This window comes from Diplotaxodon limnothrissa, linkage group LG20, assembly GCF_057381915.1.
Source record: "Diplotaxodon limnothrissa isolate DT_005_m linkage group LG20, D_limnothrissa_male_GT1.1, whole genome shotgun sequence".
Taxonomy (NCBI): Eukaryota; Metazoa; Chordata; class Actinopteri; order Cichliformes; family Cichlidae; genus Diplotaxodon; species Diplotaxodon limnothrissa.
Genome location: NC_140615.1, coordinates 17369150 through 17393487, shown reverse-complemented (window position 1 = coordinate 17393487; position 24338 = coordinate 17369150). Strand labels below are relative to the sequence as shown.

The window sequence follows — 24338 nt, the reverse complement described above, 5'->3', positions numbered from 1 at the left end:
AAAAATGCAGGTCAGGGCCAAGATATTCTGTACACAAGCCAGCCCTGCCTCACCTTTATCAAATACAGAGAGTGAATCAGCTTTTGCCTTGCGTGTGTGTTTGTTTCACCGTGACTCAGTCCTACAAGGGCGTACTTTGGAACCAGGAAGTTTTTCACTTCTGACTATGTGAGCCATTCATTTTAACCCACTCCTTCATGTCAGCCTCTGTCAGTGCGCCCCAGGGCAGCTGCGGCTACAATGTAGCTTGCCATCACCAGTGTGTGAATGTGTGTGTGAATGGGTGGATGACTGGTTGTGTAAAGTGCTTTGGGGTCCTTAGTAGCCACTGTAAAGACAGTTGTTAAGTTACATTATCTTAAGTGATTAACTGAATTCAATAATAATACAATGAAAAGCAAGACATGTTGCAATGAGACGGCACTGAGATTAGATGTACTGAGTTATGGTCCAAAAAGAAGGAAGAGGGGAACACTATTGCAAACTAAATTAAAAATCCCATTCACATCGTTTCTTCTGTATACATGCAGCAGGGGAAATAGCCCTTGTCGTGATAAGGAAAAGTTCAATATGAATGAAATACAACAGGGAAATTAACTAGAAGATTTCCTAGTCCAACAACTTCTAACTGGTCAAATAAAAAACAGCACTGTCACTTGCGGGATCCAAGTATTAATAATAATAATAATAATAATAATAAAGACAGGATAGGAAAAGCCCAAGGACAAGATGTGCAAATATTTATCAAAATCACCAATCTTTCATTATCAGTCATTGTCACATCAAGTATAGACAGCAGTGTTTAATGCCATCTGAGCCAGCACAAAGAAAACAATACTTCTTCTATATGGGATTCTCCTCCCAAAAAAAATAATTTTATATATATATATGTGTGTGTATGTGTGTGTGTGTGTGTGTGTGTGTGTGTGCGTGCGTATATTTTTTTTTTCCAGAGCTCAGCATAGTTGTTTGCTGTGCCTTGTGAGGGAAAATTCTGCACTCATGCTGTGGTTACCTGGGAGAAGGCAGGCGATCAAAGCATGCTTCAGAGTGACAAGAGAAAAAGAAAAAACAGTGTTTTTGCTTTACGGGTGATATTAGCTTGTTAGCACGACTTAAAAAGAGGAAATATGTAATGGGTATGGATGGGCTTCCTATCTCTGCCCGCTAAAGGAAGTTCGGCGGAATAACAGTTATGGGATTAAAAACAGGTGCGTTTAGAATAAACAGAAACAGTGGACATTTTCAGGGGGTTTTCTGTTGTTGTTTTTGTGGCTGCAGAACCAGGAATGGGGGCTGTCACTGCTATGGCACAAATATGTGGTCATTGGCATTCAGAAGAGCAAAGTATGGGGGTGTAGTGTTTGATGTGAAAGGACAAATTTAGTAGGTCGAGATGTAATACGCAGACGTATGTTTGTGCTTCTCAGGTTTAGTCACTGTGAGATGGAACTGTACGTTCCTGGGTTTTATTTGATTTCTCCATCAACCCTCCATGTGTGTTAAAGTACAAGAGTGTTTATTTCTCTGGTCTCCAGTGTGTAGTGTGTAAAATGTCCAGAATGTCCAGTCTACAGCGTTATAACAGTACCGTCCTCCTCCAAACTCCCCCTCTCCATGGCTCTGTCTGGGGACGGCGTTGTAGCCTTGATGTTGCTTAGGGAACTACTGCTGCCGCTGGTGGGCAGGGTCCCATTGGTGTTAATGGAGAAGGTGGAAGTGGTGGCGGTGCGGAGGTTGAGGTGTGGTTCGTAACGAGGCAGTGAGCTCATGCTGTGGTTGGAGGCCACATGTCTGATTGGCTCAGCCTCGCCTCCAGCCTCGATTACCAAGTCCTCTTCATCTTCATCGCTCTCCAACTCCCCAACAGGGAAGTTCTGGATGATGTGTGGTGGTATGGAGGCTGCAGCACTGTGTGACGAGTAGCCGTAGTAACTGGCGCCGCTGTCTGATGAGCGTCCTGAACTACCAGATGCTGCACCCCCTCCTCCGCCTACTCCACTACGAACGATATTGTTCCGCTGGTTGGCAGGCTTTACGGTGATGATGAGGTTGTGGCTGTTGGCGATCATCATGTCTGTCACCTGATCCAGCGACTTCCCAGCAACCTCGATACCATTCACTTCCAGCACTTCGTCATTAACCGCCAGTAGGCCGGTGCTCTCCGCAAGCCCGCCTGGCACCAAGCGAGAGATGAATATTCCTGGGACTTTCTCCAAGCCCTGTGGGGTGACCCGTACACTGGAACCATCGCGGATGTAGAAACCCAGTGGTTTTTCCTGGCCGTGCTTGTACAGACGAACACGTCGGTGCGTCTCTGGGAGGATGTCGACGTCGATGATGGACGATACAGGCCGGAAGTCTTTAGGGAGGCTGATTATCACTGGAGGTTTTTTCTTGTTGTGATCAGGCCGCAGAAGAACCGCAGAAAGCACAGTGTTCTTCTTCCTGGTCAGGGAATCGGTACCAAATGTTCCATGATCAGCTTCCTCTGTTAAGTAGAAGACAGGAAGTAGAGAAATAGAAGAGGAACAGAGAAACAAAGAGGATGTTAATAAAAGCTGGTTAATTTTTTCAGTAATACCACACTAGGCTCATTACACATCAAATTGTTATTCAAGCTGACACAGTGTTGCATCATGCAGTTTAGAAGAATGAATAATGATTTGCTCTCAGCCTGAGGCATACCTGCAGGGCGTCTGTGCTAAACATACACAAGACACTGATCCCTATAGCTCCCCTCAGGTTGTACTGATGCAAAATGGCACACCAGCTACCTCAAGTCAACTCCCATCAGCTCTCTCTGACACACAGCCACCCACAAATGAGCTTACTTATGCTGCATACAATCTCATGAACCGAGTAGATAAAATATATTACACACAAGATTTTAATCGGCATATTCTTGGTATCAGATCGTCAACATGCATCTGTTTTCTCAGCCTTGGATATGCATCTTCATTGAAAATAAATAAATAAATAGAGTGCCCTTATTAAAATGAGCAAAGAAGAGTACAGGCATACAACAAAGCATTACATTCAGTTATGCTGTTATCACCACTGGAGGGAAGAAATTTAATTTTCATAGTAATGTAATAATTATTGTATTAATTTGCAAAGAGAACATGCAATTCTAAATTATAATTATAATATTAATGGATGCATTAATTTCATTATGCACACACCACTGCTATGATAAAGATGCTTTAGGAGTCATAGCAGCCATGACCCTGTCAGTGCACTGCAGTAGGCTAGGCCCTGATCCACAGCGAGTTTAGAACAAAGGCTGGGGACTTAAAGTTGTAGTACACATTTGTATGGGGTGCTACACTATGGATTACTTGCTGTGGTGACTTCCTGGACTCCATCCAATCCATACCAAAGTTCAAAAAATAAATTTAAAAAATATTACATCTTAATTAACAAACTTTAAAAGTGCTAGTAGGCAAATTTTTGTTAGGTTGCATATTTAACTATTAAGCTAAGCAAGGCTGAGCTAAGACGAGCTAAGCATCTCCTGGCTTAAATGATATCAATGTTATCATGTCACTTACAAAAAAGCAAATGCTGACCGTCTAACACACAAAGGTCACATTTGAAACAAAAACACTGTTGTGTTTTGGCTGTCACCATCATACAATGCAGTACAATTCCACCACGGCAAGCAAGACAGGCACTGCTTGCCTCATGAAATCTAAAAACAGAGCTCAATTAAAACCAAAGTGAAAGCAATCACTGTCCTTGCATTGCAAACAGCATTACAACCTATAAGCTTCCCTTTCTGCCTGTTTGTGCCATCCATTAAACTACTGCCATTCTGTAACTGCAGTCAGCTACTATCTTTGGAAGAAGGCTTAACTTTGCTTTGAGGCCAGCAGCTTTTTCTGGTTGTCTGCAAATGCTTGTGATCTTTGAAAGGACACTGATGGGAGACTAGCATGTTAGACAAGCTCTAGATTAATTTTTTTTTTTCTTTTGATACAATTTGGTAAGTTATCACTTTTAAAATCACAACCAGGAATGAGTAGGGCAGGGATGCTAAATACAAGACCCAGGGGCCAGAATCACCAAAGTAATTAAAAAGTAAATAATATATTATATAACAGAAAACAATTAAGAAATAGAAATTTCAGGTTTGTTTTTTTGTTGTCGTTTTATTTTTTACAATGGGTAGTTAACTCATTCACTGCCATTGACGTCTATAGACGTCAATTGAAAAACTTACGTTGACTGCCATTGACGTCTATAGACGTCAATTACGTTTTCAATGGGAGGGGCTAGAATACAACCTCGGGCAGCTTGTCAGTGAACATCAGACTGCTTGAAATGTATTTTTCACAAAAAGCTCGTTTTCTCCCTTTTTTTGGTCAAAACAGGCATTTTTGGTGGAACCCACCTCTTTTCTACAGCTGATTACTAAAGAATGGAAAATGGTAGAAACAAGCTTTTTTTTTTTGGATGGAAGAAGAGAGTCTGTTCTTCATTTTGGTAGGTTCAGCGTTTATGTGATCATAACACACAGTTTTCTGTGGCTCTTCAAAAATGAGTAAAAATGCTCAAAAACCCTGGCAGTGAATGAGTTAAATGCATGGTTAAACTTTGTGACAGACTAAAAGGTCTGGCCCACTTAAGATCAAAGTGGGTTGTATGTGAACCTCTATGTAAAATAAGTTTGGCATCTGTGGAGTAGGGTTTTTTTTAACAGTACTATAATTTCAAACTTGATAACCAGTAAAATACTCAGTACCATTTTGAATGCCGTGGGGAGCAAAAGATGGCAAAAAAATATTTTAGGCTTTATTTTTTAAAATAAAAACAATACAAACAATAACATTAATGGCACTATTTATGCTTGCCTTTTCGTAAAAGTCCCGACATGGGTGGCATTACAACAAGGCCCAAGGCTGGCCAAGGTAACAGAGGGAAAAATATGACCCTTGGCTCTCGAATAGTTAACCAGTATACAAGAAGCTAAACATTAACATCTTTCATACTCTTCTTTCGCCTCTTCTCCAGTCCCTATTTTTGTCTGTTTCTGGTGATATTTTTATCATCTCTATTTTGAATGAGTCTTTAACTTGCCCACCTTTTCCAAATTCATAATTTTTTCCTGTTTTGACAGCACTTTGTAAACTCTGCTTTTAGATAAAAGAGCGCTATTAATAAAAGAAAAGAAAAAAAAAGGGAAAAAAACTGTCAGTCTTACACTGAATACCTCTCCCCTCACAGTTTGTTTCTCCCTCTGAACATGTATTTGAATAATCTGGGAAAAAAATCCACTCGGGTGTCTGATAAGGATTCAGCTTCTCAGGTTCTGACAGGTACACACCTCACCACTCCCCTCTCCATCCCGAAAGCCAAAACAAAGGATCGACTGTCCCGAGAAAGAGTGGCTGTCTTATGTTTCAGTTCCCATGAGGCAAGAGTTAGTGTATACACTTTTACTATATCTTTGCCAGGCTTGATCTTATGGCTCATTTCCACATGAAGAAGAAATACAGCTTTCTTCGAAGAACTAGGTAAATGCTAAAACACATTTCATCATGCGTGCTAGGTTCTTGTTCCAAAGAGCAATATGCAAATAGTGCACAGATGGATGTTTTGAAACACTTGCGCGTGCGCATATATGCACGTCCCTGCACAGCCGACACAGAGGTTGTTCTTGCAGTGCAGTCATGCGCAGCTCCACATCTCATTTCACTCTCTCTAGACTTCTTTTCATCTAAACCATCTCTCCATCTGCACCATATGAAAGGACCAGACCTGACAATAGAGTTATATTTGAGTAAAAAGAATATGGCGGTCCCTCGGGGCCACTCACAGGCCCTCAGAACAACTAAGAAACGCTATTTTGGTATCAAATGGTGGACACTCATACCGCTTTCTGAGATCACCAGTATGCAACATATGCAAGAATCTGCAAAAACACAAGCAGGCACAAAAGGCAAGACAATATACTACACAGCATTTCATGTTTACGGAATTTATCTTCTATTGTTCTTTTTATTTTTAGAGTAAAACTCCCAGATTAGTCTAATTTAATACTCAAAAGAACAAACTTCCTGATGCCACATGGATGGTATCAAAACAAATTTTAATAGAGTATTGCTAAACCAATAATATATAAGGTAATGGGGGTAAAAGGAGGTCCTATTTTGTTTTTATCCAAACCTACATGGCTCTGTGTGAAAGAAGTAATTTCCCCCCTTTTATTAAATGATGAATTACCTGTCATTAACTATATTTTTGGAAAGCTTATCCACCAATTTCACTAGCCAGATCTAGGCCTGATTACTGCCAGACCTGCTGTATCAAGAAATCACTTAAAAAGAACCTGTCGACTTAAATGAAAATGAAATCATCATTTAAAAAACATATTTTGTATTATTTAGGTTCTCTATCTAATATAAAAAAAAAATTAAGTTTCATGAAAGTTTCATTGTGACAAATATGCAAAAAAAACAAGAAATCAGGATTTGGTAAAACATGTTTTAGACTGTTCAATCGAGCAATTAGGTGGATGTTTATAATAAACATGACCAAGTTTTAAAATTATTAGGTCACCGGAGGTGGAAAAAGTACAGAGATTCTGTACTTAAGTAGAAGTACAGATATTAGTATTAAAAAATACTATTAAAAAGTATTTAAAAAATATTGTGTGTGATTTCCTGTGTTACTGTTTAGGCTCAGATGGGTTTGATGTTTTAAGGCTTGCACTGACATGAAATAATAACTCCCCTCATATAAGAAATATAAGAATAGTTTTTAACTGTGAGCTCAAGAAAAAAAAGCTGGTAATGAGCATTCTTCGGAAATAAGCTCATAGATACCGATATAACGTCAACATAATAATCATTTTTTACAAAATGTCCACACTTTTAAAAAAAATAAATTATGTTATGTATATACATATATTAAGTGGGTTATATGGTGTATATTAAAAATCTAAAAATCTAATGCGTTATCATATTTATGTCTGTTGAAATAATTTAAATAATAATAATTAGCTTGAGCGACAATTACAACTGGCTAGCCCAGAACAACTCACCACAGAGCTTGGGGAATAGTGTATAGTTAAATATTTAGAGCATACCTAAAGAAGGACAACGTCTAGAACAGCTGCTTCAAAGGGTTTGGGTCTATTTTGGGTCTGTCACCCATATCCCAAAGTTCTCCATTCCTTCCTTTATTTAAGAAATTCAGAAGGGTAGTTCTGTGTTTGCTGTTGAGTGTGTTTGCATATGTTGAGCATACATCACTTTTATTCCCTCAGTCCTTGGTAAACACTTTGAGCTTGACAGTGGTCCAGTGCGTAGAGGTATGTGACTGATTTGGCTAATGATTAAACCATTGGAGGTGGACTATAAGGGCAGGAAACAGAAATATTTTATAATGTTCAGATTTCTGAAGATATTTATCACAAGGCTGCTGTTTAAACTCATAAAATTTATGGACACATTGGCAATAAATCAGTGCAGCCAGGAATGAGAAACACATGCTAGTATATTCATTGCCAAGTTGATCAAGTTTTCAGTCTTCACATACCACGGGTATGCATTTTTAAAATGATGAGAAAAGATGATTTGGCAGTCAAAACTTTGAATATTTGGGTTCTTGGTTTGAGCCTTAGATTTCAAATTTCATCTATTCACACGCATTCATACAACACTAAGCACCTTTAACTTAACGTTCAAACGCTCTGACAGATGCATCAGGGACAACTCAGGGTTCAGTACTTTGCCCAAAGACATTTCAGCATGGATGTTGGAGGAGCCACGGATAAGTAGACCTGCCCAACTCTTGAGCCACCCTCTATTGCAACTCCTCATATTATCTTAATATGGCTTAAAAAAGTAAACACAAAAAATGTTAGTGAAATTTGTTTTGGGATTTTGTGGTATGTTTGAAAGAAGAAGGGGGAAAAAAAACATTGGCTGACATATTGGATTTTGGTGATTATTAAATCGTCAGATATCATTATGGAGCATAAAAATCTTTGATATCAGTCATGCTCTAGGAATATTAGCTTTTTACTGAATGATCTTTCAACTACGAGGATATTCTAGGCACTACACTCTTTTTTGCATCAAGTTGAGGTCCTTGCAACATAGTGCAACACAAAGCCATACAGACCCACATCAACATGCGCAGCTGTGTGCTGTCATCTGTGGCCGTGTGACAAATACATGGAACAACCAGTAATGTGAGCTACTCGGATGTTTGTGATTTGGTGGTCCTGTAGGCAGAGAGGACACTCTTCATTTTTGTGGTAAACTCCACTTTCTGTTCAAGCCAGCCATTTAAACCAATCAACATTCCACTTAACATTATGGCCACTGAGCTGCACCATTAGATTTTGGAAGATTTTGTGTGTAAATGGGCTTCTGTAGCCTCTGCACTGGTTGGTTTCCCACAATCTCCTATTCTCAGCCAAAGAACTACACAGACAGACTCCAACACTAACCATACTGGGAAAATGTTTGGAAGATGTCAGTTATAGCTGCTTATGGTTCCATTATGAAAAATATCAGCTCAAAGCTTTGTGAAGGCTTGTCGACTTCCAGTTAAGTCATCACTGAGTCCCTAACGCTAAGCTATCAAAATGTTTCTTTTAATGTCCTCCCAAGTCCTTTTTGCTACTCTCCATAACATAAGGTAACAGTTGGGTTCGTCACACATGATTAAAAAAAACAAAAACAAAAAACAATAAATAGACAAGTTCAAGATTTTAAAACAGCTCTTTACTAGCTTCTTTGCTTCCCCTGGCTCAAAACTAGAAATGTATGACAAGTGTCGGTCCAGAATTTCAAACCGGTGCTATCCTAGCTTTATTCCTTGCTCAGTAATCATGCAGTTTAACTGGTATCAGCGCTCATATTTGAGATATGATTCACAAACTCTGAATAGAAAGCATAATCACTATCCCCACACTTGGCATGGCTCTGAACAGGTTAGGTATTTCAAATATGCAGTGGCTGCTTTGATTTCCCACACTCTGAATGGAGTTAGTGAGGAGCAAAGGAAGCGAAGCAGTGGAGGAGAAAATGACAACCCAGCAGCACATAGCCACAAGTGAGGACACATGCAGTGATGCTCAGTCACCCCTCTCCGTAGCATGTAACTAACGCACACAAGCACGCACAGGGTGAACAACGAATGCATCTTCATCCTGACACTGAAAGAACTATGACATCTCTGCCTACGGAGAGGAGGTCACTCATTTCAAATGGCACGCACAGGTCAACTGCATCATTGCCCTAACACTCTACTTTTAAATGCCCTGGATCTATCATGCTCCACCTTTGTACTCTCAAATTGACCGTATTACTCGCACAGAAGTGATATGTGTGGGCAATCACAACATGCCATATCCGCTCACACCAGAATTTCCAGCTTTATTATTATTGTTATTATAGACTCTAACAGGTGAAAAACAATAGGCTATATTACACAATTATGCATCGGTGCATCTGTTGAGCTGCACCTTTTTCTATGGACATTAATGTACTTCTGTCTTTAGTAAAGCATTACTGCATTTATTCTAATGATGCTGACCTGTTCAGTAGTGACTATACTTATGATTATCCAGCATTATTGGAGGACAAGAGGCTTTCCCTGCTACAACAGTGACATTAAATCCATTACTTCCTTGTATTAGTTGTCCCAGGTGCAGCGTCAGGGAAACCTGACACCATGTTCGGGTGGAAGAACAAGATCAGGAAGGAGCTACAAGAGCTGCCATCATCAGTCCAGTTACTGTAGCCAACACTTTTGGCTCTATGTTTATATTCTTTTAAAAGGATAGTTGTGCACTCATCAGTGGTTCAGATGAGAGTAAAACTGTTTAACAAGTGCTGTCCATCAAGCCAACCCTCCATATAAAACGTATGGCATGTCTCAAGGATAGGAGTAAGAATAGCGCAAAGAAAAAGACGAGCAGGTGAAGGTTGTGGTGTTCTGGAAACAGTCAGGTTTGTTGATGACAAGCCTGGATGTTCACCACACAGCTGGTGCTGCGTTGTTCCCGACACAGAACGATACAAGAGAGGGGGAGGAGAGGGGGAGTACATGATGTGTGTGTCAGTGTGAACTTGGACAGATGAGAAAAAACAGGGATGGTGCCAAAAACAGAAAAAAGAAGCAGGAAGGAGAGACACAAAATGCAGAAAAAGAGAAGAAAAAACACAAAGAGGACAGGAGGTGATAAAAAAAATACTTTCAAAGGAGTAAATTCCCAGAGGGTTGCTATTCCTGGTGTGGTGAGCATACCTTCCTGGCACAGCTCAGATAAAAAGTGCCTTAATTCTGCTGATAGGGAAGGAGAAAGAAATAGAAGGAGGGAGGCTGTGCAGACTTGTAGAGGTATGAGGCGAGCTTGAGCAAAGGAAGTCTTCATGTAGAATTGAGTTGTCAATTTGAGTAATTGCTTATTAGATCCATTATTTAAAAGACTCCAGTCATGAACATGACTGCCTGCTCCTAAGCCTTTTCATACGATCTGTCATGAATTCTCCATTACACACATCAGCCCTGCTTTATTACCCTGTCTTGACAGCAGCCATTTATCAAAAAGACCAAAACTGGAGGGGGAATCAGCTGTAATGAAGCAATGTACAGGGTGGGCCATTTATATGGATACACCGTAATAAAATGGGAATGGCCTGTGCTGGCATTTCTCCTGCGGTGTTGCTATCAGTGTGTGAAGAGTGGGAGAAGAGGGTTGCATTGACAATCCAACACAATGGGCAGCACATTGAACACATTTTATAAACTTGTAAATAACTCATGAAAGAATAAAGTTACATTGAAACCAAGCACACCATTGTTTGTCTTGTGACATTACCAGTAAGTTTGATGTGTCACATGGCCCTCTTCCTATTGAAAAAAACAAAAGTTGTATCCAAGATGGCCGACTTCTAAATGGCCACCATGGTCACCGCCCATCTTGAGGAGTTTGCCCCCTCACATATACTAATGTGCCACAAACAGGACTTTAATATCACCAACCATTCCCATGTTATTACGGTGTATCCATATAAATGGCCCACACCCTGTACAACTAATAGGTTTAATGCAGAATTAACACACTTTATTTGCCAGCTCACACACTCTCAGTATGCATGTATGCGTGCTTTGGTCTTGTTCCTGCAGCATTCAGCAATTCCATCAATTTATTTTGTGCTGGCACAGATGCCTCTCTCTTTCCTGTAATACCTCCTGACCTTGTCCTCCAGATGTTATTCCTGTTACCCTCACTCAACATGTCTCTTAGTCACTGCGGCCCATCTCTCAGCTTGAGTCCTTCTTTGTCTCTGTGGCGGGCCATGGTGCTGCTGCAGGGGCGATGGACACACCTGCACGGCATCTGCAAACGTGCCTCACCAGCATAAAAGGTCTGGTTATTGTTGTTGTTGGAGTGTGTGGCTGTGAGCTAAAAAGCTACAGCCAGTGTGTAAACAAGCAACCGTGAGTGATAATAAAAGCAAGACACTGAAAAGCATGAAACTATGGATATGTCTGCCGTGTGATTGTTACAGTGGTGCCGAAACATAGAAAGGGGGCACGGCAGACCCAGGACTGGGTCAGCCAGGGAAGGCGCTGGCCTGAATGGTGGCTGAACTCGCGGCCACACAACAGGAGCAGGCGGTGGTGTCACGTCGCCGGCGGGAAGAAAAGCAGGACCAGACTGAGCGTCATATTGAGAAGCTGGCAGCTGGGATACGGTCCTGACCGACACCGCCGCCTCCCCCACCGGCGTTCCTCAATGGTGTGGGGTGGAGGAGGTCCAGACTGTTCCGGATATATAAACATATAAACAGGATATATTCTTAGAATCAAATTAGATAAGGGCCTCAAACGGGACTTTTTTCTACAGATGACTGTTTTAGATCTCACTGTAGGAAAAATACAAGTGACGAATTCAGCTGATTCACTTTCAGAGTCTGGGGACTGTTTATGCTGGCTCAAATGAAAATAAGGGACCAATCACAAATAATTTTAGTCATGATTTGACTTTCTCTACTATGACAAGCCAAAAATCTATGCTGTGACAAAGTACAAACCATTTCAAGGACAAAACGTGGAGATTTGGAATTTGCTTGTCAGAGACTCACTGGAGAAGCAGATGATTGCACTGCTCGTTGTTTCACAAAGTGTTATCTAGCGACTATTTACTTAAAAGAGAAACTTAAAAATGGAATGATTTCATAACATAAAAAAAGTGAGTCTACCTCCTTTCAAAGTCAATCTGTGGGAAATATTGTTTGTGCTGGAATCATGTTACAAAGGGATCTCATTACAGTCAGCATGTGCAGGGAAAAAATGACATGTAATCTTCCATTATGTTATGGTCATTCAAGTGTTATTTTAGGATAGACTCATACTAGGGCTGGGCGATATTACCTAAAATTCATATCGCGATATAATTTGAAGCATGTGCGGTAACGATATATATCACGATATATTCTTTTCTTCTGTATAACGTATTTTCCACACTATAAGGCACACTTAAAACCTCAAAAATCGAGAGTGTGCCTTATGTATGAATTCTGGTTGTGCTTACTGACCTCGAACCGATTTTGGCGTGCAGAAATCTGTTAAAAATGTTTTGATGGATTGTCAGAGCATTACGGCTGCCGTAGTGAGGAGCTTCGCGGAGTAATCTGGGTCCAAAACTCCGTCATCTTCAGGTCCCAAAGTCAAACGAACACCGAGAGTTAAAAACGGTCTAAAGTCTTTCATCTTTAATAAAATGATCAGTGTTGCTGCTTTATCGGGTGTAACAATTAAGTTTAACATCCAGTCATCCATGAAAACAGAATTTATTACATTTAACGGAGTTAAAGTTAACAGGAAGTTAGCTCGCTAGTTTACACCTAAACATGACATACCATGTTCTGACTGAGAGATTTTTGAACCTAAATAAAACGTACAGCTCTGCTACCACTTCCAACATAAATGAAGACAGAAAACTAAACAGCAGTGGCGTTTGCAGGGTTACTGAAGTTGGACTACCTGGTATATAATGTTGTGCTACGTGATTGCTTGCGACACAGCTATGTTAGTATAACATTAGCACAGTGAAGCTGGAGGATGAACGCCAACTTTGTTTCCACTCCATAAAAGTTAACGTGAGGGATTCTGGTGGTCAGGGACAAATGCAATCGCATAGCAGGATGCTATACACGGGCCAAACTTCAGTCAGGAGAACAACTGAGATTATTCATCCACAATACGAGGTTAGTTATTAATATACTGCAAAAACATGGAAATAGAACAGCTGCGAGAGAATTCAACATTAATGAATCAATGTTACGGAAGTGGAGGAAGCGCAGTTTTTGGCTTTCCCCATATTTCAAAAGTGCTTCATCTCTTTGCTATGACTGTCGCCCGCCATAATTTGCAGATGATAATGGTTGTAGCCGCTGCGATGCTTTCGGCCAAAACAGGCGAAGCTTGATGACATCATCAACATGCGCTATCGCGATAGAGCGATATAGTCAAAATCTCTATCGTTGGCCAAATTTATATCGTTTCTATCGTATATCGTTTCTATCGCCCACCCCTAACTCATACCTATCCTATAATATCAACACTTCCATATAACTCTGTTAGAAAGAAAGAAAGAAAGAAAGAAAGAAAGAAAGAAAGAAAGAAAGAAAGAATACAAACAGTGAAGGTGGTTAGGCAACAGCTTTTGGGAGCTGCATGTCAGAACATAGCCAGGGTAAATATGCTACAATGGTGAGATTTTAAATAATAATAATAATCACAGATAAGCATATTGGTTATCACGCTTCAGATCAATATCTCTGTAGTTTAAAGCCCAGGGGGACACATGGCTTAATTAAAAATCGGGAAAGCACATCTTTCTGCTTGCAAGTGAAACTAAAAGTCTAAAGATCATAAATTATCCGGGAAATTATCTTGACATTGAGTGGAAAACAACATATTTCATAGTACATCCATGGTATTCACATTATAACAAAAATAACTGCTCTCTCTTTGTGTAAATTATTTGAAAACCATAAACAAACACGCGTGTCTGAAGTTTCTGTTTCAACTCATGAGAACAACTACAACATATCATCACGTACTTCTAAAATGTGCCAAGCCGACAAAGTTCAATCACATCTCATAACACAGTGTGCGTATCTCCCTGATCTTTTCTCCGACTAGTACAGTTCAGTTATAACCTCTCCATATCAGTTTACTCTTTGTGGTTTGTAACAGTAAACAGTCCACTTTTCCCAACTCCCCAACCCTCACCCTCCCCGTCATCCAACTCCTTCTCCTAATTGAATGTGCGGTTTCTCCCTTCTTCATATTTCTCATGCAGTCAACACATTTCCTTCCCTCCTTCTACCCATTCATTTATTCATTCATCTTCCTTAACCAACCCTAAGCTGAGAATTCTGACAGCCTCTATATAACAGAGCCTGGCCTCCTGCTGTCACCACTGCTCTTCCTCCATCTGCTTGCAGCCTGCATAGTCTCATTCAGTCAGGTTTCAAAGGAGAGACCGAGCAGGGATCTGGCTCACCTCTCTCATTTCTGTCCTCCATGTCCCTGCTTACTTTTATTTGATCTCCTTATCCTTTCTCTGCTCTTCCTCTGTCTACCTTGTTGACTGAGCTGAGCTGTGGAGCTGAGGGTCCAGCCTGGCCTGCTGTCCTGTCTAATCTAGCCAGCAGACGTGATCAGAAGCTGGCCACATTCCACCAAACCCCCCTCCGTTCAATCTTCCTCCCTTCTTCCTTTCCATTTCTTTCTCTCTCGCCCACCCTCCCCAGCGTGGGCCTCACTCTACATTCCTCCCTCACTAATACTATTCCCGCTATCCTCTTCCCTCACTCACTTATTCCCTCTCTTGCTACCTCTTGTTGCATTCCGATCGCACTAACACTACTCCCTCTCATCTCCCCACATCTCTAATTACATGCATTGCCCAAACAAAGCCTTATACATTACTCCCTCTTTAGTACTGTTTACTGTCCCTCTCTCTTTCATCCTCCAATCTCTTATTAAGCTCAAGTTCTGCTCCTCCTCCACACATTCTTCCTTAAGATCTACAAATTCATCATCCCCTCACTCATCACAGACAGCATCCTGGGGAATACATCATGCACTGTAGAAAACCTCACATCCAGATCAAGGGTGGCTAATTTCTGTTATTTTTACAGAAAGAGCTCCTCAGGGAAATGGCATCCTTCACACCTGCCACCATATCTCTCTTCAGCATATCCTTTCTATTCAAACCCACAGTAAAAGTGCATCTCTTTAGTTGTGGTGTCCTTACTTAATCTGAAATCCTATGCTTAGTCTATCTCTCCTTTCTTCTTCTGTGAATGTCACATTCCCACTCCATGTCTGTCTCAGTGCACTTTCATTATCACTCCCTGTCAGTGCCGAGCAGATTCAGGTTCAAGTTCTTATCATATTCAGAGACTTTGCATGTTTTGCAGGCTAGGTGTACTTTCACACTGAACATATTCCATCTCTGGCTGGGTGACTCATTCACTGGTTACTAATTAAAAGGCAATCCCTGCTGGGAAACACAAATACAGTCATTTCTGTCCCTCCCTATACCTTTCCCCTTTACGTTAATGGATAAGAGTTAGGAGCTGAAACTGTGAGAGCAGTGAGCAACATCACTGAACAAACACACACCCTGGGATTGCCTGAAAGCTGCTACTGCTACATGGATGACGACCTGGACACTCTGAAAGTTGTGTGCATACAAGCACAAAAGGCGTTCTGGATGACTGATACAGACAAACATGTTGTCAAACTGAGGGAGAACTTCTTCTGTCAGCCATGTTTAAAGACAATTAAACACAAGGCTGAACGTGTGTCTCATTTTCCTGTTTCCCTGAAAAGAAGTATTTAATAATAATGCTAACTCAATATACACAGGCCAACAAAACCACTGAAATAGCACATCATTTTGTTGAGCAAGTTGCAACCCAACTATAAACTGGAGCAGTTCAAGACTGAAACATCCTGGGGCTTCTGAAAATGTAAAACAGAGCTACAATAATGAGGCATCCAGGCAGATGTACTGGCTAAAACGGTCTTACTGCAAATACACCTACATCAGTGCACAATTTGTTTTACTACTTTATAAGAGTGGTGGTATTAGGTTAATAATGTAGTACAGGCTAGGCTACACACTGAATTAAAACCACTAAGAGGTGATGTGAAACAGGCTGATTATCTTGTTGCTTATCTGGTTGGAGTGTAATGTTTCTGCTGGGAAATCTGGCATTCATAAAACTGTTAATTTGGCACATACAACCCATCTAATTATTGTGCATACCAGGCACACCTGTTTATGGCAGCAACACTCCTTGATGGCAGCTGTCTCCTCCAGCAGAACAGTGCACCATCCTACATGGCTGCACATGCTACAAAAAGCCTAAATGAAACCAAAAGCTGCATTTTGTCAGCAACCAAGACAGAAAGTGCTTACATGAGAACAACTAATAGCATTAATCACTAACTCACTCACTTTAACCCAACTTTACCCATTATCATTTATACATAGTCTCTGAGAGAGAGAGACACACCTCTAAGTAGTTACAACTGCATGAGATATATTAATAACAAGTGAAGTCGTCAAAAAACCTCAACAAAGACAGTCTTTGCAAATGCTAGCAATCATGCTCCCAGCATGCTTTGCAGCATTAATCCACCTATGAGCAGGCCTCTTTAGGGGTGCCATGACAACCAGTAAACAGTGGACAACTCACTGCCAGCCCAACAGTCATCAACACATTGTTCACAGATGGAGGGGTGGGGGTGGAGGGTGTCAGGGAATACCCAGTGCTGCTGGGTTGTATTTGTTGTGCGTTGAAGCGATTTCAAAAATGACCAGTAGTCAAAAACAGAGGCACAAACATTTCAGCCATTTCTCAGCAGTGAACAATAAGACATTAATGGCTGAATAGCACAGAGGCAGAAAACAACAATGTAGCCATTATTTAACAACCAGACAACTACATACAGTTGCAGCCTAGTATCCATCGAACCATCTGCACGCTGACGAGTGGATGAAACCTAAAGCGCCCAGCCTAGGGTATACACAGCCTAGATTTAGTCTCTGAGACAAATAAAATTCAGTGCCAAAAATAACCCTCATTATACGCATGAGCTCTACAGTGCACAGACTAGACACACTTTTAAAATAAACACACAAATCATCCAAATCCCTGAATGTGGAGATTGTGGGCAGTTTTTTGTTCTTTTAGCTCCAAGTTTTCTTTCCCAGTCCAAGTTCAGCAGGATTTCACTGCACTATTCCACACCAGCCTAGTTGGAACATAATTTGGCCCCCACTGCTACTTTGTCTGAAGCCTTGCTCTTATGCAATAATGACCAATCACATCACATCTGACTGAGACATTTACATAATTACTCAGTTGCAGTCTTAAAGGACACGGAAGTCTAATAGCATTCGAATTGAACTGATGACTGGACTGCTAAACTTCTGAACTGATGCAGTGAGGTACACTAAACACAAACACAACTAAACACTGTGGTAGGGATCATGACCTCATGATCCTTATGCTATTTATAACTACCTGTTCATATGAAGATTTTTCATTTGGCTGTTGGGTCACATGCAGATATGGTAACAAGATCATTAAGTTCAGTAATACTATTTATCCAAAATGGAACACAAGACATCTCATTTCAAAAAGATCGGGGTTCTAAAAGATGTAAGAAGCTTTCCAGATAAACAAGCACTGAGTGTTAAAAAGCTTCCGCATTGGCCCCAACATGGACAAGCCATTAACCTGTTATAGAGCCATCATCAGAGATGAGATCCAGTGCCTGCAGATATATGATTTAATAAATTATCTATAAGCTGCGAATTTGCTGCTTCCACACAATGCACGGCTTTATATGTTCAGACCAACTGGTGCTTAACGGTAAAGTAAGGGGGTTTCCCTGCTGACAAATCAGGAGGGAAACCAGGGTTTCAGGTCAGGGGGTCTGCAGGGGGTTATGACTGCATTAATGCGTCTGTCTTCTGTTTTTGTTCTGGCTGGGATTCCTGCCGAGGCGGTGTTTTCATGCGTTTTTCATGTGAGCAGCAGTGAGCCCAGTGTGGGGCTAGTGTCTGGAGCATGTAATTGAAACACAGTCCCATGCAGCGATACACACTGACCCCACTAATCTTCTTCTGACAAAGTGGCTTAGCTTCTATAGGGTCATATGGCACAGGCTTAAACACAACAGGCACAGGCAGACCCTGTGGTCCTCCCCACATTCAACAGGTCACATTTAGCAACTTAGTGATTCGGAATACACTCCAAAATCAAAGGAGAGGTTAAACCTTTGTACGCATACTCTGACAGAAACATGTTTATGTAATCACTATGGATACACTGATTGTGAAATTATGGGCCAACAGCAGCATTTTGTTTTCAAATCTATTTACTTTACTTTTGCTCTTGCTTATACCTCATTTACTCCATGATAACAACAAAAAAAAAAAACCCTGACCCTTTCAGTTTTTTGTAACACAATCACTTAGCTCGTGTGAAATCTTGGAGACAGAACATATTAATGTCGACCACTGACATCAGTAAATGCCATGTTAATTGGCAATATGCCAATATCAGACACCAAGGTTGATATAGTAAGACCTGCAGTAATCATACACATGAAATAAAGGTAAGCCATACTTGAGAGCATGAATTTAGAGCAGCCACAACTTCTTCCTTTATTAGCTAAAAGATAAAAAACTTATCTACAAGGGGAACTGCAAAAGCAGAGCAATTATGGCAGAAATATTGGCAATGATTACACCAGAGCCAGCAAAGGAAGTTAGAAACTGCAGCAGCAGTGTTTACAGAAACACTGCTCGAAATACTTGAAACCCGTATTTCCAAAACAGTCAGACACGTAAAAAAATAATTGCCATGCAGCTACCAAGCTGCAATACAGAACAGTCTACTGGACAAACTCAAAGTGAACTCCATTCGTCTACTCTTGTTGTTTTGCTCAGCTCCTCATTTCAAGTGCATTCTTCCTCTCAACTTTTGTTGTGATTTGGCGCTATATAAATAAAATTGAATTGAATTGAAAAGGCCCCTAACCTTAGTTAACTAGAAATCAATAAGGAAAAAAATAGAGGCCAGCGGTTTAGTAGTTTGTTTAGCTGAACATGGAAACATACAACAAGTAGCCTAAAAACTGACAATGTAAAGTGACACTTAAGTTTTTATAACTCTGTCACAGCTATAGTCAATAGCCTATCACATATTTCTAAGCTGTGCTTTTCAATGCTAATGACTGTATTTGCATTTCCAATGCAAAGCAGGTGTAACCAAGCAAACAAATGAAAACTTGGGACACTTTGTCCAAACACTTCCTCTGTGCATACCTTTCCTCTGGAGGAACAGCCTGAGTAGAGGGTTGGCTGTGGAGATGGCCTTGTGGTAATTGTCGTCATTGTTGATGGGCAGTAGGTCACCGTGCACGTCAGCGTAGCCCACCAACAGCTCCACATTGGGGATGCGATGCACGTGCTGCAGGAGACCGTAGAACTCATCGAAGCGGCCTGGCTTGGACCGTTCCAGAGAGAACCGACGAAACTCTGCACCAAACTGGGATGGGACAGAAAGGCGTTCACATGTGATTGCAAATGAACACAAAAATACACACACAGGTGTGACGTATGGCCGAAACCAGGGTATGAAACAGTGCCTGATAAGCCTACTTTGTACTGATGCGTAAGCCAAAGCACACCACGTGTGGTAAATTATTCACGTGTTTTGTGTATCTCTAGGTTTGCAGATAAAGCTTTTATCAAGCTACCTCACAGAATATTTATCCTGCAGCTATTACAAAGACAGTGTGCTTTCAGCAATCCCCACAAACATGTTGCTGGTTTACCTGTTTAAGCCTGTGGACTGACTGGATCAATGGCTCTGGACGCCTAATCTTTAGGCAGCTCTGTAGCTGAGACAGAGCACAATGCCTCATTGGTAGCGTTAGTGAGAGGTACCAGCTGTTGTGGTTACTGTTGCTCAGCGCTGACAAAAGATGATCTCCCAGCTTAATCAGTTATTTTATGCATCAGTGCAAAGCAGAGTTAATTTAATAAGTGGTTGGGGACATAAGGAAGACAATCTTAACTCAGAAGAGTCAAAAGAATTTAAATAACCCGGGATAGCTGAGTAAATAATAACAATAGTTATTGCACTACTGTAGGGAGGCAAAATTAGTGCTGTAGCTGAAAATATTTGACAGCTTGTGTCGACGCGTGCAAAAACTTCTAGAACAATATAGTCATTATTCATTACACTTATGTGTGGTCAAGCCTCAGCAGGGCGCGGATGGAGCCACGAGCCTGACGCAGGCCGTGTGACACCTGTAACCGCAGGCAAATAACGCGACAGGCAACGACTATCACCTTTAACCGAGGTAATTTGACATAAACTTTTGGTAATTTGAGTAAACTTTTCACGCAGATTTGATTAAGTTAAAGAGTTGGGTCAAACTTGAAGTCAGTACTCGGTAAACGAGCAGGAGAGTACGGCGGAGAAGGCTGTGACAGGTGACACTGGCTCACTGCGCAGTCAGCTGACAAAAACCTTCCACCTTGTCACAAACTAGCTAGCCTTTAGACGTAAAACGACCAAAAAACTACGCCACGGTTACCAATAAAGTTTTAAGAATTGTAACCAAATTCTCGGGTGGTCACAGTGGAAAAAAACCAAAACTGTTAGCTCCTCTTAAAGTTTATAAGCCTTGCTTCATAATAACCCGCTATCAAGCCTCTTTAGCAGGCTAAATTAGCAAGAGTGGATTTAATGAGGACGAAGGTTGTCTGGAGTACAAACACTGGAAGGATACCTGACAAATAAGTGTCCGTACCCACCTTGCTCTTCACCTCCACTGCATTCAGAGAACGGCTGCTCGGCACTCGGTGGTTTTTGTTCATGTTTCTCTAGCAGCGGGAACGCCGCCAAAGCACTCACACTCTCTCCCTGCTCCTGCCGCCGCCGCTGCCAACGTCTATCCACAAACCCCGTGTGTCCACCAGTTGTTTTTAAAGGTTTAGTTTAGGTTTTTTTAGTCGCACAGGCTACACCGCGTCTTCTCGACGTCCGCCGGTACAAGTGGTCCCTCCACAGAATGCGACAGAGGCTGTCAATCAGCCAGCTTCAGCTCGTAAACTTGTCTCCTCTCATACTTGCCGCTGACACCGTAGCTACAGCCCCACACCGTACCGTCTCTGGCTTACCTCTGCCTGCGACTCTCTCTCCCTGCCCGTGCCCGGAGAGCCGGAGATACGGAACTTCAAAATAAAAGGCATGGTTTCTATAATACTCTGTGGCTTCAAAATAAGAGCACCTTCCACCTCACCAGGAATAGCCCACTCTGTCCTGGCACGGTGTGCCAACCATGCTCCAAATAGCTCGAACAATAATGAACAGTAATGCCTCATTTTTTGTTTTTAATGTCATTCATAAACAAAATACCCATTTTACGTGGTTTTTTGCCATCATGTTAACTGAAGCACTGATGTTGCACTTTCTCACTCTATTAACGTAATGATGACCATATCTCTAAAAACCCTAAATTAAAATCGTGTGCATTAATCATTTAAACAGTTATACTATACTCGGTAAAAACTAATAGATAGTGTGTAACAGAGATTTTATGATAGTTGAATGAAGTGTTACCTGCGTATGTAAAATTAGTATGGGTACAAAAAATAAACTGTAGTTCCTGCCACTGGCTTGTGATTGTTTTAATTTTATAGTGACATCTTATGGCCAAAAGCAATATGTACCTGCTGCAGCTGCTGGCTACCTGCCCGGTAAATGCAAATACATGCCTGGTATGTTTCGGGTCCGTTTTGACCCAGACCAAGAATTCCATCATAATAAATGTCTACAAGGTTTTGTTGTTGTAGACATATTAATTTACAATGTATAAACAGCCCATCTGACGTTATTACATGGCTTAGTGATGCTTAATTATTGTTTCCGAGACAAAGCATAGCTTTTACATTATACAACATTCATCTTTGGAGAAGGACATCTATTATCACGCAATGCCATCACCCTTTTTTTTTTTTTTTTACATAAGACATAAAAACGTATTAGAAATAAATATTTAATTGAAAGTGAAACTGGCATTCTGGAACTTTTGGAATTTATTGTATAAACAGTTAAAGAACTATTTTAGCTGAATACAGCAAAATGATTCTTAGCAGGATTATTATCAGTGAGTGAAAACGACTAAAGTATTCCTTTAAAGTTACTTTACAGAGTAACATTTTGACTATGAATAAAATCCTAAAATCCATCTCTATTTCAAAACAAACAAACAAACAAAAAAGCAACAACAACTTTAGAAGTCACATGTACTTGATCAAATAACAAGAAAAAATGCCTCCCTCTGCTATTCTGCTTTCAGCTAAAAGCACTCACTTTAGTTCAGAAAATTAAAAAAATGATAACTTGCACAGTTGTACTAAGCATATAACAAACTTGCATCTCGACGTTTGCTCCTATATTACATGTAGACACTAGAGGGAGACAGAGACTGCGAAGGGAGATGCATGTCCTTGTTTTTAAAACTACAAATGTCTCGATTTGAAGCTGAAATATACACATATTTGACTAAGTGGAAAAAGCAGCAATGATTTATCGTCCTCCGAAAGACACAAAACACAACTTTTTTTTTCAAGGCTTATATGTGTGTAAGAAATAGTTGGAGTTCCTCCTTCTGTATAATACCTGCTTCATGTAGGTAAAGGATTCTTCACATGACTGGAAAACAGAAGGCAAATACAGGGTAGCTTGTGTTGATACAGTCATGTGCTTTTCAGTACAGATGGTGTTCCACTAAAAACAACAAAAAATTGTAAATCAAAATTATTGAAACATGGGTTTTCTTCTTTTACACACTTGTAACCTCATTGGACCCATCATAGGTTTAACCATATACATATTCCCACACAACAGAGAGCAGCTACCTAAGTTTTACTCCCACATTGTCTGTATATCTTGTTAGTAGTGCTGCAGCCTCATTTTGCCTTAATTCTTTGTGTCTTTGGTTCAAAAAGGTCCAGAAAAATTCCTCAGAGATATTGGTCCACATTAAACTCAGCACATCCCAGTTTAATGTGGTCTATTGGACTGGGAACTGGTGACTGCCGAGGCCATTTGAGTACAGTGAACTCACTGCCAGGTTCAACAAGCCAGTTTGATATGACTTAAACTTTGTGATGTGGACCACTATCCTTCTGGAACCAGTCACCAGAAGATGGGTACACTGTGGTCGTGAAGGGATGGTCATCAACAACCCTCAGTGAGGCTGTGGTATTTAAACAATGCTCAGTTAGCAGACTGACTGATCCACATCACGATGGATCCATGCTTTCGTGTCATTTACACCACATTTGTGATCCTATCATCTGAACCTTTCACCAGAAATCATGGTTCATTAGACCAGATAATGTTTGTTTTTTAACAATGAAAACATGCAAACTGTAGCCTCCATTACCTGTTCTTAGCTTACATGAGTTTGTGGTCTTTTGCTGCAATAGTCCAGAAAGGTCCAATGTGTTGTGCATTCATAGATGCTCTTCTGCAAACTTTGGTTGTAACAAGTGGTTATATTTAAGTTCCTATCTCCTTCCTACCACCTTGAAATAGTGCTGTGCTGTGTCTTGGGTCTCAAAGAGACCATTTAGGTTATTTAAATGTATTCCTAGCCACTGAGTCACACTGTATTACTGAAATACTGTGTGGCTACATGTGTTCTGATGACCTGGTTTGACCACTGATGTTTTAGCACCAAAAAGATTGAAAACGGGATGAAGCCATGAGCAGGTTACAAGACTAATAACAGTCCTTTGTGCTTCCTTCTTGTAGAGGGTCTGTCTGTGTAACATGAAGATGTGATAGAGGATGATGGAAGTGAAAAGAGAGAGAGAACATAATGGAGGTTACCCTGAGGGTGATGAGGAGAATGAGGAGAGTAAAGTAATTGTAGGCTTCAATCTGATGACAAATGTGGAGAGAAGTCTTCTCACTTCTGAGCATATTGTAGATGTCACGGTCCCTGATTTTCTTGGACTTTGAGAATCAAAGAATGAACATCTAAAAATAACTGATTCATTTTTTTTAAAAAAAAGGTTATTCCTTGATTTTTATTTATGCAGAGCTTTTAAGTGTTAGTTCCAGTTTGCATTTTCCCCTCATTGTTCCCTCTCACCCTCCTGTCAGTTCCCTCTAAGTTTTGTCATGTATCTGTATAACCCTGTTTTGGTTTGTTTTTTTTAATAGTTGCTTAACTTTAGTGTTTTG

At 40.7% G+C, this 24338-nt stretch overlaps 1 protein-coding gene across 1 annotated transcript; it reads right to left on the bottom strand.

The window, feature by feature from the left end:
* Positions 1-912: 912 nt before the first annotated feature.
* pard6b (par-6 partitioning defective 6 homolog beta (C. elegans)) lies at positions 913-21243 on the bottom strand. The gene is made up of 3 exons (XM_085344548.1): positions 20894-21243; positions 19394-19616; positions 913-2491 (listed from the first exon to the last, which is right to left on the bottom strand). The coding sequence occupies exons 1-3, from the start codon at positions 20954-20956 to the stop codon at positions 1572-1574; spliced, it is 1206 nt and encodes a 401-aa protein (XP_085200674.1). The 5' UTR covers positions 20957-21243; the 3' UTR covers positions 913-1571.
* Between the last annotated feature and the right edge of the window lie 3095 nt (positions 21244-24338).